Consider the following 14,628-nt stretch of genomic DNA (forward strand, 5'->3'; position numbering starts at 1 on the left):
AGTCTCCTGTATCTCATTTTATACTTGCTGTGTTAAAATGTGACATGCCAAATTACCTCACCTTTGGGTTCACTACATGTAGAAGCATCCATACCTGGTATAAGGAGGGAGAGGTAGAGTGATTCTGGTCCACTTGTTGAAAGTATCTGATACCAGGATTCTCTGCAGGTGATAGCGACTGCATTCTACGTTGGTAGGCAGACAGTCCCGTACTAGTGGGTGCCATGATAATCCAAGATCCACTGAGTACTCCAACTCAATAGCTGAAACAGGAAGCATTATTCTGAATAGAAATACATGCTTGCAGTCACAGGCACCACAATTACTTATGCTTTAACTTCACTCAAAATTTTCTTTTAAGGGGATATAGTCATGTGACACAAAGAACTTTTCTGAATTACTCCTTATGCTGAGAAGTTTTTAAAAGAATCATGACAAAACTATTACTTCATGGACATTTTAGAGAAACAGCTGCAAATTGTAACTTATACGTATTTATTAATGTAATAGCTAGAGAACATACCATATAAATTGTACATATCTGAATATAACAATTCTATGTCCATTTATTTATTAGTCAACATCTTCACCACAGAACTTGGTGGTTACTCTTCAATTTTACTTTTTTAATTTTTTTTGCTTTTTGGGTCACACCCAGCGATGCTCAGGGGGTTACTCCTGGCTTTGCACTCAGGAATTACTCCTGGCAGTGCTTGGGGGACCATATGGGATGCCGGGGATCGAACCCGGGTTGGCCGCGTGCAAGGCAAACGCCCTACCCGCTGTGCTATCGCTCCGGCCCCATCTTCAATTTTTATTTTTTGGGCCTCCCATTCAGTGCTACTCAGGGGTAAGTCCTGGCGCCACAATGAGCCAGATGGTCCAATGCCCAAGCCTGGTGGTGATGTGCTACTGCTTGTTCCTCGTGATGCTGAGGAAACCCAGGGCAACACCAGCAGTGCTGGGTTTCAAACCTGGGTCTCTTATTTTCAGTAAAGGATAGGTCCATTGAACCCTATTTTTACCTAAAGAAAAGCTCATCATTTTTTCTCATAAAGAGGCATTGTTTCTTGATTACCCAATTCTGCCAATGTCAATACTTTTACACCTGGTCTTCTGGGTTCAAAATTTAGAAATTTTACTTTTCACTCTCCTTTATTTTTCTTTATTTTATGCTCAAGTGTCACCAAGTTTTGAGATTGGCTGCCATTTCTTCTTCTGTTCGTACCATCTCATATTAATCTCATCCACTGCCTCCTACAGGCGTCACCATGCAGCTTCTTTGCTGGGGTTTCCTTTCCCACCTGCTCATCAGCTTTTGGGCTAACCCTCCTAAAGCAATCAGGTCACCTCTCACACTTTCTTCCTCTAATAGATCATTTTGTCAAGCATAAATCCCTGTTCTTTCCTCTATAAACCCTTCATAATTTATTGCCCACTCTGCTTAGCCACTTTATGTTTTGATTTCATGAATCGGTTCTGCCTTTCTCAAAAGGCTGTGCCAAACTGCAGAAAAAAGTACACAAGACTAGACTTAGGAGGACAGAGGGTCAGCCCAGGTGCTTCTGCTGTTGGATTGACCATGTTTTACTTATGTGGGTTGCACTGACTGTACATATATCCCACTGAGAAAGTGGGCTCCAAGAATCTTGAATTTCCTTTCTTCTCTCTCCCCCAGCAGATGCAAATACTGACTGTGCAAGCTGATCTGCTCAGAAGGTTTCCGTGTGGTTCAAGAAAGTCCCCAGCTCTCTTTCTATGTGTCAAGCCAAGCTTGGGGCTCCCTCTCTTTTCCAGTTGCTCTCAAGTCCATCCAGTCATCACTGCCCCTTTGAATTCTTTCCTTAGCTTGGTCATTTTTCTCTCCTTAAACTCCTAGTACACTCTGCATCTGTACCACTCTATAGAGAATTTAATTTGCTTACTGGACTCTAACTTTCTTGGGGGGGGCACACTTGGTTACAGTCAGGGGCTACTCCTCAGTGCAGTTGCCCCTGTTGGTGCTGGAGGACTCTGTGGTACCAGAAATGAAACCTAGTGCTTCCACATGCAAAGCACATGCTCTGACCCTTTGAGCTATTTCCACAGCCCAGGATTCTAACTTTTCAAAGAATCTCTTCACCCAACCTGTACCTACCGAAGACAGGGTATATATGTTAGATTTGTCCGGGGCCCATCCTACTGACTTCTACACTGTTGACTGAGTAAGCCTGGTGTAGAAAGAACATTTCCGGGATTTCCTCTAATAGATATCCATTAAGTTCAAACCAATGGAAATATGAAAAATTTGGATTCTTACAAAATGCCTCAGACTTCTGCCTCCCGGAATTTAGAATCTAACAAGACCCCTGCGAACATTCTAGTTTGAATCTCTTAGAAGAAGAGTGGGGTGGTAAAGGATTAGGAGATCACGAGAATCATGCCAGGTCTGCAAGTTCTGGTGAAGGGCCTAAGTATGTATAAATATGTAATGGTGCAAGCTTTTATTTCCCCTATAAACTCTGTCTATGTGATTATGAGTATGCATGCAAACTGGTTACATGAAGGGTGGCAAAGAATATGCTGTGATCCATATTGGCAAAAAGGCATAATAGCAAGAAGGAAGAAAAAACTTCCATTATTAGTGGGGAGATGAAAAGGAGATAATAACTGGACTAACTTAAAGGCCAAAGAATGAAGACTTAAAAACATACATTAAATCTTATTTGCTTAGTGCGGCCTCCTGACCTCATATCTGTTCATTCTCAGCAATGGAAAACAAATTGCCAAATGCTTTCTTTTCAGCAGATCGACTTTAGGGGGGAGAAACTCCAAATCAATAATAGTGAATTGTTTTGTTTAAATATTGAATGTAATCAAAGTAAAGTGAAAGTAAAGTGAAATTTACCAGTTACACATGCGGGGTGGGGGGCTGGGGAGGTGGGGGGAGGGGGGAGGTATATCGTGATTCTTGGTGGTGGAATATGTGCACTGGTGAAGGGATGGGTGTTTGAGCATTGTATAACTGAGACTTTAACCTGAAAGCTTTGTAACTTTCCACATGGTGAATCAATAAAAGAATTAAAAAAATAAATCTTATTTGCTTATTCTCCTATTCTCTATGCCATGATAGACTTTTATTCTGCAAACCTGATACTAAGAATATTTAATACATGCAGAGCTGGAGAGCTAGTTCAACAGCTGAGCACAGGAGTTATATGTGGGAGGCCCCCGAGCATGGCCAGGAGTGACCTCCCCACCCCCCCCCCCGGCACATAGCTGAGAGAACCCCTGGGCACTGCTGGGTGTGATCCAAGAGCCTAAAAAAAAACAAATAAAAACAAAAAAAAATTCTGTACTTAAAAATGACATGTTGAGTGTTGTTATTTGCTTAAAAAAGAAGTCTTCATGAACATGTGCTAAAAGAGCAAGAGATTTCTAAAACTTGACCTATATACAATGTTTTGAAGATTGCAGCTATGGTTCAACTATCAATAGATTTCAATTATCACAGATGTAGTAGTCCACTGGCAAAGATAGTCATAAATGCCATCTACACACATCTGTTCCTCTACCTGGAAATGAAATACTTACCATAACAAGAGTCTGTGACTGAGCAGGAGGCAGCAAAATCTATCTGTAGGAAGGAGTCCTCATTGACAGCAATGTCTGTGGTGACGACGTAACGGGTACTGGCCTTTTCAATGAAGACGAGGGCATCACCCGTAGAGCCACACACAGGCATTTTGGTGCCTCCGGGGTGAAGCAGCCACTTCCTACTATCCAGAGTTGTGAAATCATCCTCCAAGACGGTATTGCCAGAAATATTCCCTCCGATAAGAATCTGAAATGTAGCAATAAAAACTTCCTCAAATTTTTCAGTTTGGTTTTAAGATAGGAGCAAGTGCCATCTTTTTTTGTTTGTTTTTGTTGATCAGACTACTAAAAGCTGGCATCCAGCAAGCATAATGCGAGGGGCCCTTTCAGAATGCTCTTGTTTATGTGGTCCGCTTGCCCATTTGGCAAGAAGCGACAGAAAACATATCAAAGGACTGACAAAACTATTCACAGCTTTCATGGGCCAAATTGTGCCTTTGGAAACTGCATGTATCCTCACTGCAAAGGCAAAACTTGGCTTCCATGTGATTATTTTCCATGTAAAATTTCTATTTAGGGACAGTTGTACCCTAAGGCATCCCAGACCCCATTCTTCATTTGGATGCTGCTGTTTGTTAACGGGTTCTTTGAGTTCTATTTGATACACATTTGATTATGCATGGAGATCCTTGGGAACTGTCCATAAGGATATTAGGGAGATCTATTTATTTTTTTCTTCAAAGGCTGGGAAAGAGGATTTGGGAACTACAGTGTGTGGCACCAATGCTAATCTGCACATTTCCCTTTTCAGAGAATTATAAACTCGTATTATGCTTGATACAGTCCCTCTGTCCATATGGCAGAATTCTTGATGAGCAGAACCTGGGCTTTCATTGTGTTTATTTTTATGGACTCAAGTGATTAAAGAATAGTGAAGGACCGGAAGCAAAACATGGAATTTAATCAGGCTGCATGCCCTTAGGCAAGACACATAACTGTCAGTCCTGGGAGTTCTCTCTTGTTCTCTTTTGGTAGAGGGACTGGACTAAATACTACCTAAGACCACATTAGTTCAAGTAACGGGTGAGAAAGAGACAGAGACAGAGAAGAGAGAGAGACAGATAGAGAGACAGAGACAGAGAAAGAGAGACAGACAGAGAGAGACAGAGAAGCAGAGAGAGACAGAGAGAGAGAGACAGAAAGAGAGACAGAGAGGCAGAGACTGAGAGAGACAGAGAGACAGAGGCAGAGACTGAGAGAGACAGAGGCAGAGAGAGAGGCAGAGAGAGACAGTGTTAGTGCCAAGGGACTGACCTGGTCGATAACCCAGGGACTATAGAAGTGTCCATTTTCAGATGGCTGCCACCAGCGGAGGCGAGTAGAAGGAGAGCGGGCTTTCGGGGGTACTTCCAGGGCAATGTACCGGCCCACGTTGCTGGAGTTGCTGAACAGGAACTCTTGAACAAGACTCCACGAGAGGCCACCATTGAGAGAGTACTGGAGAAGCACAGGCTGGCTCCTGGGGTCCGGAACGCCTTTACCACATCCCAGTCTCATGAAAAACTGCACAAATCTGACAGGAATGTGATTTACTGTAGACTTTTTACTTCTGAGAGAAATTCAGAGCATTAACAAAAGACAAGCCCACTGTGCCATATTGGGGCTTATCCTTAATGAAGATGACTTAATGCACATTCAAAACATTCATTTCAAAGACTGATTGATTTTTTTATAATTAAAAAAAAAGACAGAGGTACGTAAATGTGCATTCTGAAAATGGGCACTTCTGTTGCCATATTTCTAGTCCACACCCCTCCACAGAGGGCTAGTCTTTGGGAACTGAGTTATCCCTGCTCCCTTTGGTGATTCTGTAAGATGGGAGGGATCCAAAGGCTGTCTTAAGTTTGGGAGTGTACACTGTCACCTACGTAAGATAAGTCTGGATTTATGGCTTCAGTGAAACTGGAAGAATGTAATTCATGTAGTTTGTGACTTTTTTTTTTTGCCAAATTCACTCCTACTTAGGTTTTACCAGCAATTTTTCAGATTTAGCTCACTATTGGTTTGGTTTGCGGAGACATTTACATTCACTACTTGTAGCCCCTCTGCAAAAGATCAGACATCGTTTGGAAAAAATGTCAAGTCAGGGCCTTTTTTTCTTTTCTTATTTTTTTTTTTTTTTGGCCAGGAAAAGGGATGCAGGGGTGTGGGTGGTGGCTGTGGCGGGCTGACCAGACTCTGACTGTTGCTGGGTCTGGATGATACAGGTCATGGAGAACGGTAGCGGTCAGCTGGTGGCTGCCTGCCCAGCTGGCAGGGAGATGGGCAGAGTGGCAGAAAGCAGCAGGGGTGCCAGTGAAAACTAGCTCACATGTTATCTTTGGCAGGCAAGCTGCTGGTCCTCGGTCTGGCTGCTGTGCGAGCTGGCAACGCAGAATAAATTTCACGAGCAAACCAACACTCCTACCCAATAATGTATGCATGCCAAACATATGAAATATAATAGGATTTATAATAAAAGTTATCAGTACCATATTAGAACCATGCATTCTTCATGGGTTCCCCTCCCCCATCTATTAATCAGGCATTCACTTATCTCATAACCCTGAGAAAATTGGTACTTTGCATGGAGCATTTTGAGGTCAATATATGCAAATCCTACACAGCATGCTACTGAGATGAGATAAATAATGGAGCTTTTAACATTGGATTAATGAAAAAAATACATAGTTAGTGCCTAGTGATGTTTATTTTTATAAAACAATAATCATTTACAGAAAAAACAGCACTTTGTCAACTTGTATTGAGAAAATGTTTAATCAATTTAATTATAGACAAACCATGTCATGATTATTTGGAAAAATAAAACAAGTTCTAAATTAGAGAACCCAGTATGTGAAAATCTGAAATAAAGATTATTCAATTAAATCACATATGTTAAAGTAGGATGAAGATTTAAACAAAGCCTTATGAAATTTCTATAAGTAAATTGTCTCACAAATAGAATTACATTTTCTATGAAGCACACTTGAATTTATATCTACAAATGTAAAGATTTAGAAGAAGGGGATAAATATGTTATATGGTGTTTTTCAATATGTTAAGATGTATCATATTCTGGAATATTTTATAAAAATATATGATTTCTTTGTTTACTTCAAAAAACAGGTCAGTACTCAAATTTTACATGTATTAAATTCTATTTTTTATTTTCCTGGTTATGTTTTTGGCTCATCATATGATCAAGGGATACACATCATGACAGGGCCTAATCCTCTGAGCCAGTTTTAAATGTTTGTGTCTGAGTGTGCTCAATTTAGAAAATTATTGCTTAGACTATCCGAGCAAATCGTTGGAGAGAAATGCTTTTAAAGATAGACAGTACTTTAAATGTTCTTAACTTATATGGATAACAAATGTAACATTAATTGTGAATAATTTGGGGACATATCACATTTTAATTTTTTTACTAAGCATGGAATATAAATAATTTCCTCATAATTCAAGTGCCAGAGCAAACTGTTCCATAGGAGATGGATAAAGAAGATGCAAACATTTTCTTGAAGTTAAAGTGAGTAATTTCCTAGTCAACATCTATAAAATGCCAGATTATTAGCTTTTATCTTATAAGTTATATTTCACTTCTGATCTATATACTGCACAATCTAAGTTTCATAATGGAAATTATGTAAATTGTGTCTTATTGGAATATCTTTGACAAGAGAAAATCTTAAGCATTTCCAAAGAAAGGATTTATCCCTGACATTTCTCTGCTTTTTTTTCTTATTCAACTGTGTTCTGCTACTGTACAGTACAATATGCTTTTTCAACCACATTTACAAACTATTAGCTTAATTGGTACAGACACTATGAAAAATAGACTGACAAAAAACTAAGAACAGTAATCCCAGTGTTTGTCTGCAGACCAGGAAGACACTTAATTCAATAAGACTTGTGCAAGAGTTGGGACAACTTAATTCTCTATTGCCAGATAAGTTAATAAATTTAATATAATTCATATCACTGTCACTGTCCTCCCGTTGCTCATCGATTTGCTCGAGCGGGCATCAGTAACATCTCCATTGTGAGACTTGTTGTTACTGGTTTTGGCATATCGAATATGCCATGGGTAGCTTGCCAGGCTCTACCGTGTGGGCCAGATACTCTCGGTAGCTTGCCGGGCTCTTCGAGAGGGGTGGAGGAATCGAACCCGGGTTGGCTGTGTGCAAGGCAAATGCCCTACCTGCTCTGCTATCACTCCAGCCCATAATTTATATACACAATGAAATACTACTCAGTAATAAAAAAGATGAAATCCTGCCATTTGCAACAACATGAACAAACGTTTATTAAATAACTCAGAAATGATTTTAAATGATTTAATCAATCGATGTCACTTATGTTTAATAAAAACAAAACAAGAGAGTAAATTAAACAGAGTACAAGAAAAATAAAAAGGGCACCTGAAGGGAGGGAAGAGGCAGAGGAGGGTAAACTGAGTAAAACGAGTCAATTGTATGATGACACAAACTAAACATTCAGTGATGATTATAACACAGTATACACAGATGTTAATTTATAAATTATAGTGTTATAATTACTTTAATACAAATTTTTTTTTTAATTTTAAGTCACATTGCTGACCCAAACCTACATAGTATTATAAACCAATGTTACTTTAATGAGAAAGAAGAAAGGTATAAAGAAAGGAAGGCAGGTCAGAATGAAGAAAGACAAGGGAAAGGCAGAAAGGAAGAAAAAAGAAGGAAAAGGAAAGAAGGAAAAAAGAGAGTAAATGACAGAAAGAAAGGGAAAAAGAAAAGAAGAATAAAAATAAAGAAAAGGGGGCTGGAGTGACAGTACAGTGGGTAGGGGTTTTTGCCTTGCATGTGGTGAACCCAGGTTCGATCCCTGGAACCCCATATGGTACCCGGAGCATTGTTGAATATGACCCAAAAAAGCAGAAAAGGAAAAATTTTTTAAGTACAGAAAAGGAAGCAAGGGAGGAAAGTTGAATGAAGGAAGGAGGAAAATGGAAAGGAAGATAGAAAGGCTGGCTCTACAATGAACACAGCAGTGCAGATGTCTTTTCTGAATGAGGTTTTGGGTGAACAGATGGCAAGGAGTGAGATTGCTAAGTCACACAGAACCTCAATTTTTAGTTTTTTTGAGAAGTGTCATACTGTATTTCAAAAGGGCTAAACCCAGAGACAGGTGGAGAGAAACGGACACTTGGGTGGAGGGTGTGGATTTGGGATCCTAACATGAACAGTATTGTAAATCACTGTGACTAAAATAAGAAAGAAGAAAAGAAAAAAAAGTTTACCTAGCATGTGATAGATCGAGATCTCGTGTCATCAACATGCGCAAGCCATCTTCGTTGAAAAAGAGGTTGTTTCCACTGGAAAGGATTCCACATTTCCTGGAGGGCTTTCCACCACTCATTAATAAAAATCTATCAGATTCTAGCTGGCCTAAAAAAAAAGTAGAAAAACATGATTTACCTATGACCCAAAATATAATCATTTATTTTCCAAGAAAAGAGTGTGATAAATGATGTTGTGTAGTTTTAGAACACAAAGTCATAAATACTGAAGTCAGAGATTTGAGATAAGAGAGCTCTTCAACATTTTAGTCTGTTAGAACTGTCTGTCCAGCCTTAGCTGTAAAAATTCAGGGATCCATCTGACAGAAGAAGGGGGTCTTTTTCCTCTACGGTTCAGCCAGATGGGTCTTCCCTCCTTTCTGCTCTGCTATATTGTACAAAAGGACCTTGATAAGTCAAAGGGTGGCTGAGACCTTCCCAGTGGTCTCTTCATTGCATCCATGCTACTCTGATTGTACTTATCCCAGGAAGGTATTTTTAAAATATATTTTAAAACTCCAGATTTAGGTGTGAATTTCAGTGTAAATTAATATTTCCTATGAAAGAATGGTTTTATCTCTTTTTTTTTGCTTTTTTTTTGGGGGGGGGTGTCACATCCAGCAATGCACAGGGGTTATTCCTGGGTCATACTCCTGGTGGTGCTCAGGGGACCATATGGGATGCTGGTCAAGCTGCGTGCAAGGCAAATGCCCTACCCGCTGTATTATTGCGCGAGCCCCAGCAAGAATGATTTTCAGGGCTAAAGAGATAGTGCAGAGCTTAGGGTTATGTACCCATGACTCCCATCGGGAGTGATCCCTGAGCACAGAGTCAAGAGTAAGCCCTGAGCACCACTGGGCATAACCCAAACTACGTACTGCCCATAAAAGAAAGTTTTTCAAGACCAGTACTTAAATCTCTTCATCTCTTCAGATACTTGTTTTCTTTATCGTAGTAAATATATGTATATAGTATAAAATTTTGTATTTTAACCATTTTTAATTGAAGTTGGTGGCACTTGGTGGCACATTGATAATAATATTGTGCCAACGGGACCACTGCCTAGCCTCAGAACTCTTTTTTCTTCTTTAAAGGAAACTTTTTACTCCCCCACTCTGACCCCTACACACACACACACACACACACACACACATCCAGCCCCTGGCAACCACTAATCTGCTTTCTGTCTCCATGGATTTGCCTTCTTTTGGATGTTTCATATAAACGGAATCAATTGGGATGTGGTCTTTTATGTCTGACTTCTTTTACTCAGCACTACACTTTCAAGGTTTTTTCATGCTGCGGGAGGGGGCGCGAATCAGCACTTCATTACTGCTTATGATTCACTTATTGCCATATTCAATTTTACTGACAGAATAAAATATAACTTTAAAACACACTTTAAAGCCAAAAATATAAGTTTCACAGACGATTTAAGAAAAAAAATATTTTAATCTTACTATCCTAATGTAGGTAGTGATTCCAGTTTCTCTTGTAAAAATGTCTTTTTCAGAGTTTTACCAGAACATCCCATGGGTAGAATATAAATGTGAAAAAATTTGATTATTGGGCCTGGAAAGATAGTACAGTGGGTAAGACGCTTGTCTTACATACTGCCGATCTGATTTTAATCCCTGGCACCCCACATGGTCCCCTGAGACCTGCCAGGAGTGATCCAGGAGAACAGAGTCAGAAGTAAGCCCTGAGTACAGCCGGTGTGGCTCAACACACTCCCTTCCCTCCCCCCAAATTGATCATTATATCACATACTGTTTTTTCATGTAATATGATAATCACACATAAAGATATTACATTCTAGATACAAAACAAAGATGCAAAAAGAGAATTTTTTTTTTTTTTTGCTTTTTGGGTCACACCCAGAGATGCTCAGGGGTTACTCCTGGCTTTGCACTCAGGAATTACTCCTGGCGATGCTTGGGGGACCATATGGGATGCCAGGGATCGAACCTGGGTCGGCCGCGTGCAAGGCAAATGCCCTACCCGCTGTGCTATCGCTCCGGCCCCCCAAAAAGAGGATTTTTGACTGGCAAAACAATCACAGAAATTTCTACTTTTGGAAACTTATTCCTTCTATCCAAGAAGATTTAGACAATTTATTTTATTATTACTATTAAAAAATTACACATGATACAAAAAGTGCCAGAAACAGCTTTAGATTTTTAAAAATTTGATCTGATTTAGTCTTACTGACCATATTTTTAAAATAAACCATATAAAATTCAGAACCCAGTAAAAAGTCCAGTGGTTCCAATTGTAATGATAAGTAATAAAATGATAGAGTAGAGTAGAATTTAAGGTTCAGTCTATAATGCAAATTACATTTAACATGTAAGTTCTTTCACAAAGCTACATAGAATTTATGAGAAAGATTACCTTCAAAATCATCCTTGAGGAAATCAGGATTTTTGGTGCTTATCTTACAGGTTGGACCTGAATATCCAGGGTCACATATGCACCTGGTTCCATTGATACAACTCCCATGTCCATTACACATCTCTTCACATTGGGGACCAATATAGACGTTATCAATGGCCCATGTTACTGGTTGAGAACCAACAGGATAAAATCCTTGGTACCATCTGAAACGCACAGATCTGAAAAAGAGAAATAAGGCTTTCAGATGCTAATCAACCAGTCAATATAATTAGAAGGAACCACATATTAATGAGCAATGGGAAGTTATTGCTATTATACCACAATGAAGAAGTAGAAAACATAGCTCACCATTTCAGGAACATAAAGTCCATTCTTCAGACAGGATTTTACCTCAAAATCCTAGGGTACTGCCATTAAGGTTCCTGCTTCCTGTATATCCTTCCAAATTTTATCACATGTCAAAAATTTACCTGCACTTCCTAATCTTTTTAATATTTACTTTATTGATGAAATTTCTGTTATCTCAACTACCTAGTCTGTCATCACAACTATATTATCTTCTATATGATGTTTTTAGTAATTGAGGTAAAATTTGCATAACATAAAGTATACTTATATTAACAGTTCTGTGGCATTTCGCACTTTCACATTATCACTCAACTATGATTTCTATATACTTTCAAGGCATTTTCATTGCCCTGGAGAGGAAATATGTACCAATTCAGCAGTATCTCCTTAGTCTTCTATATTTCTACCTCTAGCAACCACTAATCTGCTTTCTATCTCTATGGATTTACAGATTTTTGATATTTTATAAAAAAGGAACCATACTTTATAGGATCCTTAGAGTCTGCCTTTGTTCACTTAGTATAAAGTTTTCAAGGTTCATCTACAGTATAGCAGTAAAAGAATTCTGTTGAATACTACTTCATTGTATGGGAACAGCAATTTTATCTTCCTGTCAATTAATGGAAATTTGTTTTCTCCTACTTTTTAAATTAATGTAAATAGTGCTACAATGAGTATTAATATTCAACTATTTTCCTGACTCGTGTTTCCCAATCTTTTGGGATTGAACAGTAGTAGAGTTGTTGAACATTATAGTAAACAACTAGTACTTGATCTCTCTTCTATAATTTTAATGCAATTTCCATTACTATAGTTATGTAGTTGGAGTTACTTAAAAATATACCTATATTCTCTACCGATAATATACTTCCAGACACCTATGTTTCAAGTCTTTTTCTCTGCTTCCTTTCAAGGTGCAAAATTCAGTGTTTTCATATACACTAAGTCCCAATAAATGTTTTTTATTTATACTTTTATGTGAAAAGCTTTAAGAGCCAAACTGAGGTTTGGATTTTTATATTACTGGCACCAGGATAACGTTATTCCTTTAATAACTTTGAAAATCAGAGTCTTCCATTTTATTTGTAAGGAATTTCTTATTATGTAATGGATGGTATGTTAGCTCCTTGGAAATAATCTAATATTTTGGTAGTGTTATGGAAATATTTATTATATTTCATTATTATTATTATTATTATTATTTTGCTTTTTGGGTCACAGCCGGAGATGCTCATGGGATAACTCCTGAATCTGCACTTAGGAATAACTCCTGGCGGTGCTCGGGGGACCATATAGGATGCTGGGAATCGAACCCGAGTTGGCCGTGTGTAAGGCAAACACCCTACCACCTGTGCTATTGCTCCAACCCTTACTATATATTTATTACAAAACTAAGAGAGCTGGCCTGGGGACTCACTTTTATTCTGAAAATTTGCAATTTTCAATGGTCACAGGAACTGAACTCAGAATAACTTTTACTGAAAAGATAAAGTATAAGTCAATATTATAAACACTGATTAGGTTTCTGTACTTTGCTTTTTGGGGGTGTCACATCCAGCAGTGCCTAAGGCTTACCTCTGGCTCTGCAACCAGAGATCACTCCTGGTGGAGCTTGGGAAACCATCTGGGGTGCTGGGGATCAAACTGGGAACAGCTGCATGCAAGGAAAATGCCCTATCTGCTGTACTATCTCTCTGGCCCCAGGTTTTTAAAGTTTAGTGGATAGTGAAGGAGACAGTGTCAAGTTTCCATATATAATTTTAACCCCAATTTCACTGTTTATATCACAATTCCAACTACATTAAGCTGGCCCCAAAATGCCAGTTCAAAATTGAGTTTCATTTTCAAATACTTGTCAGAGTTTAGTTTTGGCAAGAAGCACTTTCTACTGTTTGAACTTTCAGACTGCTGAGCTGAGGGAAATGGCTGGCATTTTCCTTTGAACAACAGCCTACAAGGATTTTCTGAACTTATTTATTCAAATGTTCTGAATACAAATGAACCACCTTGGTTAGATATTTATTATTGTTCACCTGCTTTGACACAGAAACTGCAAGCACTATGATAAATGGGCTGAAGGGTTTGGTTTCACTGTGTATCCCTTCTGCTAAAATCTTATTTTCAACATTTCTCAGCACTACCTTCCCCTGGAGAGTGTCAGTGTTTGTTCTCTCAAGCTAGTGAATTCAAAAGGATCTGTTTTTCAAACATAAACTTAAAATTTCAAGCACATACAATTCTTTCATTAAATACGGGTTTTGGTTGACTCATTATAAAACTGTACCAAGCAATAAAAATTAGGAAGTTTAGGGGCAAAAAGTAATCAGACAAGAAGGACACAAAGGTGATAAAAATAACATTAACTAGAGTGCAGCAGTAAACCTCCAATGTGAATTATCTAGATTTGGAGGTGAAAGTGCACATTTCTACTCTGGAAAACATATTACATAATATATTTTTTGTATACCTAGAATCCAGTGAGTTAACAAAAAAGGGTAATTTAAGTGATTAAATTACACAAACCAAGGAGTGGGTCACTGAGCTGGAGAAAATTTAACCTTTGCTTTTCAGAAAATCATGTGTGTGTGTGACTTTTAAGAACAGTGTTCAATCCTTTCCTAAAACAAGAACTAGAAACCACTTTAAAGGCAAAATATTTAACATGTATATTATTTTTTTTACAAAGCCTTTAATAACAGATTTCTGAGTAGTCAGTGCTCCAACACTGATCCCCAGTGTCTGCATCCCTCCATCTAATGATACAATCTATCCCTACCCTGTCTCCTAAGCAAAGTGATTAGAAGTTGACTTATAGCTTTGGTCGCATGCTTGCAATCATGTTGACTCTGATGGTTTTTGATCTACATGGTGATCACATCTCTACACCACCGAATTGTGGAGTATGGCAACAGGCGCCAGAGCAGATAAGATCTGTCCCTGCA

General features: G+C 38.6%; 1 protein-coding gene across 3 annotated transcripts in view; it reads right to left on the reverse strand.

Moving 5' to 3' along the window:
- Nucleotides 1-14,628, reverse strand: part of RELN (reelin) — a 530,126-nt gene that overhangs the window by 62,668 nt on the left and 452,830 nt on the right. For all 3 annotated transcript variants that reach the window (XM_055133703.1, XM_055133707.1, XM_055133712.1), the window contains exons 42-46: nucleotides 11,336-11,556; nucleotides 8,903-9,050; nucleotides 4,891-5,149; nucleotides 3,574-3,823; nucleotides 95-263 (exon numbers count right to left, since the gene is read on the reverse strand). In XM_055133703.1, coding sequence (XP_054989678.1) covers nucleotides 95-263; nucleotides 3,574-3,823; nucleotides 4,891-5,149; nucleotides 8,903-9,050; nucleotides 11,336-11,556 — 1,047 coding nt within the window. The remainder of the gene's footprint in view (nucleotides 1-94; nucleotides 264-3,573; nucleotides 3,824-4,890; nucleotides 5,150-8,902; nucleotides 9,051-11,335; nucleotides 11,557-14,628) is intronic.

The sequence above is a fragment of the Sorex araneus genome, chromosome 1, assembly GCF_027595985.1.
Source record: "Sorex araneus isolate mSorAra2 chromosome 1, mSorAra2.pri, whole genome shotgun sequence".
Classification (NCBI taxonomy): domain Eukaryota; kingdom Metazoa; phylum Chordata; class Mammalia; order Eulipotyphla; family Soricidae; genus Sorex; species Sorex araneus.